This window comes from Centruroides sculpturatus, unplaced genomic scaffold (assembly GCF_000671375.1).
Source record: "Centruroides sculpturatus isolate CEXI.00-Female unplaced genomic scaffold, Cexi_2.0 scaffold852, whole genome shotgun sequence".
In the NCBI taxonomy this organism is placed as follows: Eukaryota; Metazoa; Arthropoda; class Arachnida; order Scorpiones; family Buthidae; genus Centruroides; species Centruroides sculpturatus.
Window position 1 is genome coordinate 70,919 of NW_019385108.1, and position 16,706 is coordinate 87,624.

The window sequence follows — 16,706 nt, forward strand, 5'->3', positions numbered from 1 at the left end:
TATTGATAGATAATATGTTTTCCTATATTTTCATCAAAGAAAATTATTGTATATTACAAATAAAATCACAAAAATTTCGGAGACTAGAACGGATTAATTGCATTTGCATTAATTTCTATGGGAAAAATTGCTTCGGTTAACGAACAATTCAGTTAACGAACGGAGTCGCGGAACGGATTAAGTTCGTTAACCGGGATTCCACTGTACTTGCAATGTTTCTGTCAGAGTAATCCAACTGTTTTCAACTTCACGATATCCGTGACTAGAAAGTGAAAATGAGCCGAGATTTAAATGTCAACTGCTGAACTATTTTCCTATTTTCAAAAACATCCTGACAATGGACAATGCGATTGGACTAATCACCTATGGACGATGCGATTGGACTAATCGCCTCTTCGACATTGTTGAAATGGTCGTAGAATTTTTACGTCTCAATCCGCTTCCCAAAGTGTTAACTCATATCTGGGAATAGTGGCACTCTTGGTATCATGTCTTGATATTGCTGAATCCTCAAACGTGCTACTACAGATGGTTCCTCAGTCTTCGAAATTAAATTGCTTACTTTGAACATCGTAGCCTACATGCTTTGGAAACTCGGTGGAGATCATAGGCCAAAGAAGTGATGTGCATCAGCTTAGGATAAAACGTATGAAAGTTGTGGATAGCCTTCACCATATACGGAGCTGAATCGGTTAGTAGCAGAAAGAACTTTGTATCATTTTTACCTTCCGGCCACAAGATTTATAAGGAATCATTCACAAACTTGGTCGTTGAAATCCAATTTTCCTACGATAAAACTGACAATAATTTGGCCACTGGAATCTTCGTCCACTGCTATCCAAATGGGCAAGTTGCCAATATTAAATCGAATTTTATCTACAGATAATGAGTATGAAATTGGCTGATATCTTGAAAAAAGTGTAAATGCTAATAACGTGTAAAATCTTCATTAAGTTCTATCCCGCTCTAGATATGACAAGTAACCGCTCTTTATCTCCCCATCCTCCCAATCTTTAACCACTAAAATTTAATAGCTTCAATTTCCTTAATACATAAACCTCTTTGAAAATTTCAGGAATTTTTGACAAAACACACAGGAGTTATTAAGCTTCAAATTGATTGAACAAAGTCGTGCCACCCACATACACTAACATCCATACATACAGAAAAAAAGTTTTCAAAGTAGTTTGCATTGAAAGATGATTGGCGATTTTCAATCTATGGAATTAATTTTACGTTTAGCTAACTGTTTTCGTTGGAATTTAAGAGGAAGTCACGAGAGAAATTCTATTGATATAGAGATTTTGATGCTGAGGAGTTATTTAAATTAAGATTTTCGGTTTTGTCTTGTTAAGAATGACTGTGCTCATAGTCAGAAATGACTCTATCCATTATTCTAAAAGATTTGTTGATAAATGTTCTTTTTTTGGGTAACGAATCTGTGGTTGAAGATACTTTTCGTGTCGTTCATTCCTGTGGAAGGTTTACTTCTACAGGAAAGAAGCTTCGTAGAAAATAGTTGTTGTCATCTATCAATTACCAAATACACCGGTAATTGAGTAGTGTTTTCACTTCGTTTATGACATTTCTAGCATCGTTTCTCGTTTCGGTTCTTATCTTCATTGGCAGTCTGCATGCCATGTGATCGAAAATCGCTATAGCCTTCTCCTCGGCGTATAGCTCAAGTTTTTGTTGTGTCTTTACTATTTATGATAATCTAGTTTATACATTCAGGTACATTGAAGTAAATTCTTACTTAAATCGGCTTATTTAAAATTTTATTTATTAGTATATGATATATAGAAAAAACAATAGAAATTGAATTCATCACACTATACAGACTAGTGAATGCATCACTTATTTGACGAAATCACGTAGTATTTTCTATATTAAATTGTAATTTTATAGATTATAATTTTCTGTAGTAACCTAATTATAGTAAAAAGATTTTAAATACATGTTTGTTTATGATAAAACCACTTTAAAAATCAATTGCTTAAGAACTGTCATACATAAATATGATAATAGAATTTCGAAATATCAATATAGTAGTCTATAAAAAAATTATTTGTTTAATTATTTTTTATCTCAAGTTTTTCTTGATTTATAAAAACATTTGAAAAATGAAAGAAAAACAGGAATAACAAACAAAGCATGGCTTCCTGTTAATATTGCTATCAAAAATAAAATTTTAAAGCCGGATATAGTTACATAGTAAGAATGAAACAAAAGCAAAAATACACCTAAAACAGTAGTAATGGTACCCTGAAATATCGGTAATCCAACATCATTCAAGGATTTTTTCACCCTGTCTTGTATACTCAAATTTTTTGCCACAGTGAATGAGTATGATATATGAGTTGGATAATTGATGGAAAAGCCAACAGATGTTACTAAAGTTACTAAAGATACAATGTCCAGTTTTACGTTCCACATACCCATGTAAGAGATGGTTTCTAAGATCGTACATAAGACAACTAATGCTACGCAGAAGATTGAAACGATGTCAGAAATGAAAAGAAAGAATATCACAAAAATTAAAGCAGAAGTAATAATAGCAATATTAAAAGTAATTTTCTTAATTAGAAAACCTTGTTCGAATATATGAAAATGTAGACCATAAATAGTGATAGGGAGTTCGGAGTTACTAACAATATCATAAACATCTCTCACTAAATTCGTTTCTAATTCTGCTGTTGTTACATTTTTTATAATCAAAAGAAAACGACTCGATGTAATTTCCGTATAGTTTTTATTAAAATTAATATCTTGAGTAAATTGTTTTGCTTGAGGAAATCGTAAGAAAACGTCTTTTAAACCATCGATAAAATCTTGTTTATCGGAAGTGTTATAACCATTTAATAAAATGTTACCAATTTTTTGATTCGAAAAGAAATTGTAATATTTTAGCCAGGATATTCTAAGTCTCGAATCTGCAATATTCGAAAGATTTTCGAATTTTCTTAATGTTTCGTCAATAGATTTTTGAACATTTTTTTCGTGATAATTAATTGCTTTGTCTATAACAATATGCACGGGATAGAGGAAATCGAAATAATTGTATATAGAATAAAGAAATCCCATTGTTTGTGAATCTTTTCTAAACGCATCGGTACCACTATTTCCGAACTTCAGGAACCGAAAGCCCCAAATACCAATTGAAAAATTCAGAAAAAATAATAAAACAATAAATATTTTAGTTCGATTATAAAGAAGAATATTTCCGATAAATTCTTCTAATCTTCTTTTCCGAATAACTTCAGTCTTTCTGTTTTCTGTAATGTATCAAATTGGATTTTAATAAAATGTTTACAAAATTGTTTATAAAACACATAGCAACAATACAAAATAGTAAACACAATAAATATTATTTTGTTATAATAATTTAAAAACTAAAATAAAAAGTAAGAAATAAATAATAAAGTAACAAAATATAAAAAGATATTTGTCTTAGTTAATTTGATAGAAGTGCCCTATGGCGGCATTTATGGAATCTCGACAACACGGATGCTTTGAAAGTTAATTTAGGTGTTGCTGTCTTTAAATGTCATACTGTAAATACAAGATGAACAGTTCGTCATTTGAAGTAATTTTTAAACATAAATTTGCGAAAATTTCTTGGGGAATTACTTTTTCATTTATTTGGCATCTAATTTGCATAGAATGTACTGTACAGTACATTGAACGTCACCTGTTTGGCTGTGGGAATGAGTAGTCGAACTGCTGTTGATTGGGCGAATTTCATACGTCACACTGTGATTGTTTCATCGTCTAATTTTACCGGAATGAAAATTGGATGGACTTAGAAATCGACGAGATTGTTGTGAACAAAAGGAAAAAACTAAGACAACAGTTTGACCTGTTTGTTCAGCATACGAGTAAGAGTTAAATTTACCTTAGGTAGCCAAAATGGCGGCTCGTTTCTGATTCCAGCAAACAAAAGAAAGAAAACAGTCGGACGCACGTTCTAACCTAACCTAACCTAACCTATTCTAATAAATTACCATAATTATTACCAACCAAATTATTAGAATAGGTTAGGTTAGGTTAGAACGTGCGTCCCCACTGTTTCCTTTCTTTTGTTTGCTGGAATCAGAGTTAACTGATTCCAGGAAACGTGCGTCCCCACTGTTTCCTTTCTTTTGTTTGCTGGAATCAGAGACGAGCCGCCATTTTGGCTACCTAAGGTAAATCTAACCCGAGTAAGTTTTATCCAGGAGCAGGACGTGTTTTAGTTTGGAAAGAGCCAGATATTGTACCTCCAGCCCTGAAAGTAATTACCAATAAATCCGAAAATCGTAAGAGGAAAAATGTAGACGTGTGTTAAGAATACGGAACAGTTTCTATCATGGAAAACGATGAAGTTACGAAAGAATCATCCGAATCGTGTTTTTACCGAATAAATCGGAAAAAAGGAATTAGAAATATGTCAACGGTGAGTGAAAGATTTTTTTTTCTTTAAATGCCGGTGTAGTAAGTAGCTGCGCCGATCGCCATCTTGTTTGTGCACGCGACGTCCACAAACAAGATGGCGACCGGAAGTGCCGCAACGGGGACTACCTAAGTTTAATTTTATCATTAATTTAAATTACAGCCGGATTGCTGAGCGGTTAGTGTTGCAACCTGGGAGACTTGGAATCGAACAGGTCGAGAAAATGATCCGTCCGAATATTTCGGGCCTCATTCCTTACACTTGGTAGCTCATTGTGAGTCTGGCCGAACCCATAATGGGCTTGTTATAAAATGACTCTTACTGCCCCGGGGCGGAAAGAATTTTAAAAATTATATTCAATTAAGTCTTTTTAAATTTTAATTACTAGTAATATAAAATACAAAATATAAAAGCATACCCATTTTTTCTTTTATATTAAATATACTCACCATTAACATAGCGAAAAAATAAGCAATGAAGACGCAGTTTTTCTCTGTAACCACTTAAAGCCATGCAACTTCCAAAGAATGTGATCTGGTAAATGTAAGCGAAAGATGTTATAACGGCGGCATGGATACAAAACATACGAATGATGGGAAAGTATGAAAATATTCCAATGCAAAAAGAAATAACGCTGGTAATGGATGTAATGGTTATGGATACGGCAGCTTCTGAATAAGCTTTGCCCATTCTCTTTTCTACAGAATCTTCCGGATTTGTTCTTCTCCAAGCTGAGATTAGAAGAAATGCATCGTCGATTTCCATTCCTAAAACCAACGTTAATTAATTAATTAAAAGATAATGCTTTTATGACTATAAAAAATATTTACACAAAAATCGATCAACCATTACTCTGCTGATTAACATAACTTAAGAAAGTGGGAAATTAAGATGTAATCCTTGTCCTTTGCAGATTTTTAGACAATAAATAACACTAATAAATAAACTTATTGAAAAAGTAAAATAATACTCACCAAGCATACAGTATGATAAAAGTAAGACAAAATCTGCATAGGGAGCACCACAATGAAATGTCAAGCCGAATCCACTTATAATTGCTAAACTTGCAGAAACACAAGCCGAAATTCCAAGCCATGGTTTGCTTTCGATCCAATTATCAGTCATACAAGTCAGTGAGGCAAAAATTGATACAATTAAAAATACAATCGGAATATATGGACACAAATTACTAGTAAATTCTTCGATATTATTCGAAAGTTCTTCAGAATTTGTATAAGATATATTTATATATTTAAATTTTGTAGAAGTTAAAATGATATTTAAAGATTTTTTCCATTCGAAGATAATTTGTTTCTTGTTATCGTTATTTGAATCTAAAGGATAAAATAACCTAGCTGCTCTAGCATCTTTAACATAGTTTTCATTATCTACTGTTACAAGTCCTAAAAATGTAGCGGTTATAATGGTTCGAAAATTTAAAGGATTTAAATAAAATGGATAATTCAATTTATATTTTCCCGTACGAATTTGATGAAGGTTTGGAATCAAATTAATAAAATCATTTTCGAAACATTTTCCGAAAGTCTGAGCGCAAAGATGAGAGTAGTTCCTTTTATATCCACCAAAATCGATGCTAAAATTTCTTATTAAGTAATCCAAAACAGAAATTTCCTTCAATACTTTCTCATCTATTATACTTTTCATGTGTTTTTCGGTAACGATAATTATATTTTCCATTTTTGTAATTCTAATAGCATCGACATAATCAGAAGTATTTTGAGGAAAAATACTTTCTACGTATTCTTTGTGTTGTATTGCCTTGCCGTTTGTTGCTGTAAACAGATAATCAGTATTTCTATTTGAACTCACTCTCAACACTCCAGTTGCCAATAAAGCACTCATGATAATAGGTGCCAGAAGAAATACGAGTGGGTAACCAGCAATTAATTCTCCTAGACTCGTAAAATAGCGAGAGAAATATTTTTGCACTATTTTCATATCTTCCTCTCAGTGTTCTAAAAATATAAAAATGAATGAAGTAATATTAATTAAAAATTAAATTAATATTTAATAAAAAGTAATAATAACAAATTTTTAAAATAATTAAAGATAATACAACAGTTAGAGTTAAAATTAATTTTTTTATATAAAAAATGCTAGGCTTTAGATAAATTAACACTGAAAACACTGTCTTTTCAACGTTATCCGTGTTTAATGACGAAAAAAAAATGTTTCCGCAAAATGGAGGCTCTAAGGGGCCAGGCAGAGTTGCCGCTACAATCTGCAAATTGATGATTTTCCTTGTTTTTCTTAGGATAGTTTGGTGCGGGTCCCTCCATCTTGCGTGGCATATTCGAAATTATCCTTTGAGGCAAAAACCCATAAGCCAAGATTTCCTTTGCGCCTTCTCGTATCCATCCCACATACTTCTTAGAGCGAGAGTTAGCAAAGTTTCTTAGATTCTTAATGCCACGGTCAGAGCTGTAGTATCCTCTGCAATAGAATCAAAAGCCATAATCAACAGAATACTTTGATCTTTATCACCAAATGGGTTCCGATTTTACAAAATAGTTTCCTTATATCCTTCTGTACCCTACTTTTAGGCGATAATGCTAGCCAATGTACTATTAATAAACAAATTTTGTATGCAATAAGTATTGGAAATACGTGAGACTCTTTTACTTATAACGGAGCACAATTATTTTTACTTTTATAATAAAATTTATCTCCAAAAACAATTAGTGCCAATGAGCTTGCCTCTTTCAGCAGTCCTGGCTGAGCTAATTATGAGAAACATTGAGTTTACAGGTATTTACTGCACCTCTCGTAACAAATTATTTACTATTGTATATGTTGAATATATATTGTTAGCATCTGATGAGCTGGCTCTTATTCAGCGTATATGCTTCACGATAGAAAATCAGAAGGCTTCCAAAATACAGTTTCTATATCATAAAATAAATAGGTTGCCTACATTTTGCTTTTTTATTTACATAAAAGAAACGGTTCAAATTAAAATTATTAAATAATTTATTTATAAATTAAAAATTAAATTTAGATTTAGACATAAGAAATGTATTAATCCTTACCAGCAAAACAGTCCTTTTGAAAATTTGGTAAGTAAGTTACAATTCTTTCAGGGATGAAAGCTATAGACAAGTTAAAATAAAATGAGGTTTCTGATATAGTTCTTAAGTAGGTTAGCTTATCTAAAAACTTACTTACATAAGTTAAATGTTTATATTTTGAGACATTCATCTATTACATTGGAACATCCTTATTTATATTAAATACGAAAGTGTTTTTTAAAGAATTTCCGATATTTAAATAACTATTTGCATATAATTTAAAAATGTATAATTATCTAAATACAAAAAAAAAATAAGTAAATGAAAAATACATTACGAATGACCAAACTAAATAAAGAAAATAGATCTATTTATATTTATTTTTTTCGTGTATGATATTAAAATCTCTTCGCTGGTACGTTCAGAGATGACATTCACCATTTTCGATTTCACATTAAACTTAGCTTTACACTAACAAATATATAAATAACTAGCTGTTACCCGCGACTTCACCCGCGCGGATTTTGCAAGCAAACTCTATTTATATTCAGTATTTCAACAACTATAGTAATTGTTATATAACACCTACCGCTGAGAATGATAAGAATTGCCGAGAATCAAACGAACTGTTTTCAATTTGATCAATTTTCTGGAACGTTTACAATNCCTAACGTAGATTTATAAACACAAATGTAACGATATGGAAGTTAATTTCAACAACTTATTATAGCCGACCTATTTACTTATCTAATAACCTTGTTATTTATCTCGTAAGTAAAATGTTATAATTATACACAATAGCGGTTAATAAACTTTATGACTTATACATTAATTTATGATTTTATATAACCAGCATGATTACAGGCTGTTGACTTTATTAATAAACAAAAAAAAATAGGCCCTAAACTATGCTTGTTAACGGTTAAAATTTAATAAACGTATTTCTAAAATACAAAACAGCCTTTAACATAAGCTATATAAAATTCACGAACATCAAATTTTATTCTATATCTTCATTAGTTGTCGATAAAGAAACAATTTACCCTTTTGAAGCTTTATAACTCCTGTGCATTTTGTCAAAAATTTCTGAAATTTTGTAAGGAGGTTTGGGTATTAGGTGGGTTGATGGTATTAAATTTTGGTGATTAAAAGTCGAGGGGGTGAGTAGATAAACAGGGTCTTGTGTCATATCTCCAGTAGGGTTGGACTTAAAAGACGATTTTACTCGTTATTAGCATTTACAATTTTTTATAAAAACCTATCCCTACCCCGAAAATTAAATTTTTTGCCATTTTATTATAATTAAAAATATAAAATGTTTTTATATAAAATATCAATAACAGATGGAGCCACTAAATGTTGCCGGGAAAGTTAAGCAACTCGTTGCTGGATATTTTTTAATTGTAAATCTCACACCATTTTCTCCACTTGATTGTTTTACTAATTCGTTTACGAATACGTTGATTGGCTTATCCCAATAAAATTCATTATCAAAGCTTGTTTTTTTTTTATTTTTATTTAATCTAAATATGTAAAATTATATAAATATCAACAACTCATAGCCCGAGTAGTAAATACATCACCAAACGATCGCCTAAATATCGGGCTATAATATGATTGGAATAAATATTATAGCCCGATATTTAGGCGATCATTTGGTGATGTATTTACTACTCGGGCTATGAGTTGTTGATATTTATATAATTTTACATATTTAGATTAAATAAAAATAAAAAAAAAACAAGCTTTGATAATGAATTTTATTGGGATAAGCCAATCAACGTATTCGTAAACGAATTAGTAAAACAATCAAGTGGAGAAAATGGTGTGAGATTTACAATTAAAAAATATCCAGCAACGAGTTGCTTAACTTTCCCGGCAACATTTAGTGGCTCCATCTGTTATTGATATTTTATATAAAAACATTTTATATTTTTAATTATAATAAAATGGCAAAAAATTTAATTTTCGGGGTAGGGATAGGTTTTTATAAAAAATTGTAAATGCTAATAACGAGTAAAATCGTCTTTTAAGTCCAACCCTACTGGAGATATGACACAAGACCCTGTTTATCTACTCACCCCCTCGACTTTTAATCACCAAAATTTAATACCATCAACCCACCTAATACCCAAACCTCCTTACAAAATTTCAGAAATTTTTGACAAAATGCACAGGAGTTATAAAGCTTCAAAAGGGTAAATTGTTTCTTTATCGACAACTAATGAAGATATAGAATAAAATTTGATGTTCGTGAATTTTATATAGCTTATGTTAAAGGCTGTTTTGTATTTTAGAAATACGTTTATTAAATTTTAACCGTTAACAAGCATAGTTTAGGGCCTATTTTTTTTTGTTTATTAATAAAGTCAACAGCCTGTAATCATGCTGGTTATATAAAATCATAAATTAATGTATAAGTCATAAAGTTTATTAACCGCTATTGTGTATAATTATAACATTTTACTTACGAGATAAATAACAAGGTTATTAGATAAGTAAATAGGTCGGCTATAATAAGTTGTTGAAATTAACTTCCATATCGTTACATTTGTGTTTATAAATCTACGTTAGGCTTTATTACAGTTTGTAATATTAAAAAATAGAAGAAATGAAATTAAGTTTTAGCTTAAAACATTATAAATTCTATTATAAAATCAGCTTTTATTACATTTAACTGTTATAAATATTTGATAAGAAGTTACGGTTTAAATTAGAAGCAAATTTGAACCGTAAAGATCCTATAATTACGGCATTTTCGCGGTTACGACAGTGTTTTCATTCCTCTTTTTTCCTCTTAAAACGTTCAAAACGTTCGTCCATCTGTCTTTCCTTAATCTCGAGAATGGAGTTAGATAAAAGACGAGAACAAATGTGAGAACTTTAAGAGCAGGAGATCCCGATTAACTAGATATTAACCTCCAAAATAAACAGGAAGTTGCGTTATTTTAATATAAAACTTCCCTTAAAAGCAGTTAATTAATAGATGACTGTTGCTAGCAGGAAAGTAAGATGTACAGGAGAAAGAAAAGACATTACTAATTTGAGATTAACTACGTATTTTATATTAAATTAATTTAAAATACTATTAAAAATTTCAGCCTGGCATTGTGACGATGTCACAATAAATAATTGCTTGTTATAATAACATAACTAGTACCATACAAAAATATCTTGTTGAATTACACAACCGTAAACTTTATAACAGAACACAATTGATTAATCTTTTTTTGTAAATGCGCGTTAGTTAAAGAAATTTCATATATATTTAAAAATTCTCTATGCAATAAGTAAAGTTTATTATTATAAATATAATCATTATTAACGAATATATTGCATTTTGTTATAAAACAATGTAAACAATCACGAATGTTTTGGAACTCTGAAAAACATGAACCATCAAGGTATAAAATAGAATAATGGTATTTCATTTTATATCTATGCTGCATTTCATTTCCATTTTTAATGTTTGCATTCGATTGACATTTTATCTATACATAGAATCCATAATACCAGTTAATGTCTCAGTCAAAATTTCGCGTAGTTCTGGATTCTTTATATTTAATTTTTCATAATAATTGTTTTTCCCCCTCGTGATTTTCTTAATTACTTTCTTTTAAATCATATTGTTTCTCTTATATTTACTATTATCTTCATGGCTATTCATTTATATATTATTATGCAAAAATAATTTTATTAATATAATAAAATTAGTTATCCTATTAACTATAACGGCAACTCTCTAACACTTTTAAGTATTATATGTATTTATATTATAAAAATCTTTCATTTGAGACATCGGTCACCACTATACAGTAGATCCCCTATAACACGGTAGATAATTTCGTCTTATATGAATTCCGTGTTATACGAATCACTTAGATTTTACAAATACGTGTGCCGGGCTGTGAACGGCTCACGTATTTGTAAAATCTAAGTGACTCGTACAACACGGAATTTTATCTACCGTGTTATAGGGGGGTCTACTTGTAAATGAAGATCAATATCTTTTAAATAAACTGAAACTCAAAGCAAATTACTAAATTAACTTCTATTAACAATATTTTGTTAATAGAACTTTCCTGTATTCGTGATCTAAAATTTTACATATTTCAGGACAAAAGATTCCTTTACGAAATTCTAACGTTGTAAATTTAATTTGTAAAAATGAAGTAATTCTAGAAGCCAACAAAAATTACCTTCTGAACAATAGTTCCGTTTTTCGATACCAGATAGTTAAAGCTACCTTGGAACACAAGAGTTGTCTGCAATTGAACTATAATGACGACATAGTAACAGAAATGTTAAAGTGAGGATTCGTCAAACGATATATTTTTTTAATATAAATATTATCTTAAGTAGTTATTTATTAATGTTATAAGTATTAAAACATTATATTATGTCATTTAGTATATGCACTGAAACAAATAACTAATTAAAACTGGTTGTTCTTATGATGATTTAAATAATTATGTATCTGATTTTATAATATTTTAATCTAAAAATTCAGTTTTTCAAAGTTTAAAGATAGAAGTATTAATGGCCTTTAATTAAGCGTTATGCTTTACAATACATATGAGTTATATTTTATAATAATAGAATCTCATGATTGTAGGTAACATTTTTTAATATTGATTATACAGGAGGGGTGCAAAAGTAGGTATACAGTTGTTGTGCTGGAAAAAAACGTACAGGGCGAAAATAGGAAGAAAAAACATTTATTTTTATGTACAAATTAAATCACAAATAAGAAATACGAACTAAAAAGATAATAAAAATGAACACCAAACATTTGTATTTCTCAGATTCTCAACTGTATACGTACTTTTGCACTCCCTGTATATTTAAATTTACAATTAATTATAATGTTTTTGATTGATTAAAGAAAATATGTAAATAAGTAATCACTAGTGCCGAAAATTTTCGCTTTTGGGGAATTTCTCAGCTATATTCGCCGCGACTTTGCTCATAATTTAGCTGAAGTGTGATTTTATTTAAACTCAGTAATAGAAATAATTAAGGACGAAATTAATGGACATGATGTCAGTTTCATTGTTGACGAAACTAGTGACAAAGTGCAACGTAAAGTGGTCAACGTGCCTGTGGGAAAATTGAATGGTGAGAAAGCAAAATCAATGTTAATTGATGCGACATTTCACTCAACAGTCGCCTTTATAATACAAGAATGTATACTCAACGTGTCTAGAAAATTGTGTCCAAATGATTTAAAATATTTAAAACTGAAGTTAATTAATAGTGACAGATCGAACAAAATACATGATAAAGGCAGTAAGTGAGATTAAGAAAAATTCATTGATTTTTCCAAATGTACACCAAGTCAGGTGTCTCGCTCACGCCTTACATAACGTTGCATTTAGGATTCTGAATAAGTACAAATTAACAAATTCGCATATATCAGAAATGAAGAAGTTTTTTTGTGAAGTCAAGAGAAAGACAAAATTATTTTAAGAATGCAACTGGAGTTAGTAATAGTCCTCCAGAACCAATTGTCACTCGCTGGGGGTCTTGTTTAAACGCTGCAAAGTACTATGTCGATAATTTTGATACTGTTGAGCGCTTCATTTTGAACTATAAACAAAAATCTACTCATTCAAATGCTAGAAATGTTTTGGTGAAACTAATTGCGAGAGAAGAAAGTTAACCTCAGGAAAGAATTATTTGATCTCCGTAATCTCATTAAGCTATCAAATATTATAATATCACTGGAAGAATATGGACTCGGTGTAACTAAACAAGCCGAACTAATTGAAAATGCAAAATAAATTGTTTCTGGTTATCCTATATTTTCTCTAAAATTAGAAAAAGTTTTGTCAAGAAAACCTGATCTTATCAAATTTACGTCTTTTGATATAATTTTAAGTGATAAAGTTAATAGCGAATACGCTCCTTTAGTTGCAGTCGACGTTGAACGTTCGTTCTCAATAGAGAGGTTGCGGTTGAAGTTTTCATCTCTCAAACGTGAACGTCGAACGTCGAGCGCCGCTTACAAGAAGCGGCGCTCGACGTTCGACGTTCACGTTTGAGAGATGAAAACTTCGGCCTCAACCTCTCTATTATATTCATCGATATTGAGCGATCGATGTCATAGTTTAAGCGAAGATTATTCGAAATATCTAACTTCTAAGTATAATTCGTTTTAACTCTTTTTTGAAATAAATAACTAGCGATTTTTTTTTTGCGAATTTAAGGCAAAAAATTGCCGATTTTAGGCTCAAAAACTGGCGAAAACTTTCGGCTCTAGTAATCACTATAACAATAGAAAACAATATTTAAAAATTTGAAATGTTTCTTGATAGTTTCTTCGAAAGTGATGATGTTAAATTCGATAATTTAGAAAAGGCGAAAGAATTGTTTAAGTTATCTCAAAGCTACGAAATCGTAAAATTAAAAAGAAAATGTAGAAAATATTTACTTAAGAAACTCAGTATCCGTAATGTTTGCGGATTACACGATTTGGCTTATGAAGCTAACGATCAAATAATTCAATATAATTGCTGGAAGATGTTCGACCGAGCGGCCGATTCTATTTTCATCACAGAAGATTTTATGAATTGCTCCGTCGCTACTGTTTTCCGATTAGTTTCTCGTCCAATTTCAACAATAAGAAACGAATTATATTTGTTTCTTGGCATTTATGAATGGGCATGTCGCAGAAATGAACGGTCTGAATTTAGACAAAATATCCGCTTTTACATGTCGCCGTTTCTTCCTTATATACGATTTCTATCGATGGACCGATCCGATTTAGAACAGATAGTTTTTCTATTAAATGTTCTTAATCAAGAAGAAATTCAAAGTATTCGTGATTATAAAGAAAAACAATGGAATGACTCGATGAAAAATTTCCCAAAAATGATAAATAAAAATTCAATGTCTAGAATACCTGCAATATATTATAGTTTATTCGAATACAAGAATCGAAAGTTAATAAAGAAACGTTCTAGAAAATTAAATGATAAAAACTATTTCAAAAGTGAATTTATCGTAAAAGAGGATTGCTTCTTAATTAGCATTCAAATTCCAATTGATTATAATCGAGATAAAAAATTAAATGTTGTCGTTAACTTCACAACACACGATATATCCAGTGAATACGCAGAATGTGATAATTCGGGGAATATATTTCTAAGAAGACCAAAATTTATTTGTAAATGTAATCAAAGTCACGAGGTCGAAGTTCGGATTCCTCCAGAGGAACGAATCAATCATCCCGATATAAAGGTTCGATCAAATTCTGATTTATATCTGGCAAAAATTCAAAAGGAATATCGTTTCTTGTCAAGAAAATTTTACAGAATTAAAATAAATAAAAACGTCATATTTATGGAAGTGACATTTTGGTTTTAAAGTTAATTTTTCAATGCTGTATTTTTTTAATTACTTTATAAAATACTTTATTAATGGTGTTTAATTTTTTTCAACGTTTCGAATATGAGACATTTCATACTTAAATACCTTAAGATTTTAATTAAATTATAGTTTATCTTATTAGAAAGGATTTCTGCTTCATATAGCTACGAAATAAATTTCGTCCTTAAATTTCCTTGAACATTATATGTATGTATTTATGTATTTGTTTACTTAAGTTCAAACGTAATTTCTCAAGTCTATAATAAATAAATAAACATGATTTAGTTGCTTCTCGAGACCTTAGCATAGTAGTAACAAGCATAATGGATCACTATATCGTCGAATTTGCTTCGTAATCTCGCAACATTCCTTGTACTACACCAGTGTTTCTCAACCTCTAACGAATCGTCGCCCCCTTCAACGTAGTATCGCACCCTTCACTTCAAAATTCCGATACCGAGGGCCAAGGCTAACGCCAAATTTGTACTGCATTGAATAGACTAGTAACTAGTATAATGTTATTTGTTTAATTATTGTACGATATAACGAATAAAATATCTAATTATTCTTAATATAATGTTTTACTATATCACCCAGAAAATTGTTTTTTCGCCCTCCCAAAATATAAATTGTTACTAATCGCCCCCTCAACATGGAAAAACGCCCACATGGGGGGGCGATATCGCCCCCGTTGAGAAACACTGTACTACACGAACCATGCTCTGCTGGACTATCCGCTTCATCGATGAACAAGTCGGAGATTTGATGCTCAATGATCATCGTTTAACAGTTAGGAGCGTTATTGAACGTTCCATTATTATTTGGATTCTGTCGAGCAAGATGATGAATGCAGCCATTGGAGATGAATTGCCTTTTCCAATGGCTTTATTCAACACACTCAACTGTTCCAACTGACCGTAGCGGTAGCGGGTACGTTACATACCAATTCTGTATCTGTGAATGATGAGTGACTCCAAAGCGCTAATGTTATTCACTGTTGTTGTTTTCGTCATGGTTAGTACCTTAAATAAATTCTAATGGTAACCATGACGTCAAAACAATCAAAATATTTGAAAATACTGCTGCTACAGAGGACACTCAGCAAAAAAATTATTTAACTGTTCCCTAATTCTATAGACATTTTGCGATATTTTAGGAGACGTTTTGTTACTCGCCTAGACACATTGAAAGACAAAACGTTTTGTCGCTCTGCCTAATCATATTGGGACAAAACGTGGCTGTTCATTTCCAAGATGGACTTCATAGAGATAGCAACGATCTGTGCCTTAGAAAACTAAAATAGAACGAGCAATTACTTATCGTGACAATGCCCGGGCTGCAATTTTTAATTATAATTTTTCAATTTATTTAATTTAAAATATATGCTCTCCACCTCAAATTAGTAGTGTTTTGCTCCTGTACAGTATATTATACTTTTCCTGTTAGATACATTACTGGCACACACTGTTGCTAACACCGTTGAAAGGAAAAGTTTTGAATTGAAATAACTTGACTTGTGGTAGAAATCGAAAACTCATATAATTAATCTGGTCCTTTTTCTCTCACGATTTTCATGTTTGTTGTCGAATTACATTTATTCAGCTCCGTTCTCGAGATGGAGGAGTGACATACAGACAGCGACAGTGGGAATTTATAGGTCTACAATTTTTTTTCAAATTGCAGTCCAATAAGTATCCACCAGTAACCGAGTGGATGAAACCACCGAACACCGGTAGTCGGTCATAGGTTCCCGCATGGTCAGCGAACTGGCCACGTGGAGTCTTCTGGGTTTTCTTTGCGTTAGTAACACTTAAATTGGAGCCAGCATTACATGAAAGTCTTTTTGGGATGCATCCCAAAAACATCTGAACGAT

General features: G+C 30.9%; 2 protein-coding genes across 2 annotated transcripts; one reads left to right on the forward strand and one right to left on the reverse strand.

Moving 5' to 3' along the window:
* Positions 1-588: 588 nt before the first annotated feature.
* LOC111634841 (patched domain-containing protein 3-like) lies at positions 589-7,755 on the reverse strand. Its single transcript, XM_023379680.1, has 5 exons — positions 7,619-7,755; positions 7,483-7,542; positions 5,407-6,408; positions 4,882-5,199; positions 589-3,275 (listed from the first exon to the last, which is right to left on the reverse strand). Exons 3-5 carry the CDS (start codon positions 6,389-6,391, stop codon positions 2,089-2,091), a joined length of 2,490 nt encoding a protein of 829 aa, XP_023235448.1. The 5' UTR covers positions 6,392-6,408; positions 7,483-7,542; positions 7,619-7,755; the 3' UTR covers positions 589-2,088.
* Positions 7,756-10,756: 3,001 nt separating this feature from the next.
* Positions 10,757-14,836, forward strand: LOC111634842. Its single transcript, XM_023379681.1, has 3 exons — positions 10,757-10,865; positions 11,578-11,770; positions 13,779-14,836. Exons 1-3 carry the CDS (start codon positions 10,853-10,855, stop codon positions 14,827-14,829), a joined length of 1,257 nt encoding a protein of 418 aa, XP_023235449.1. The 5' UTR covers positions 10,757-10,852; the 3' UTR covers positions 14,830-14,836.
* Positions 14,837-16,706: the final 1,870 nt, after the last annotated feature.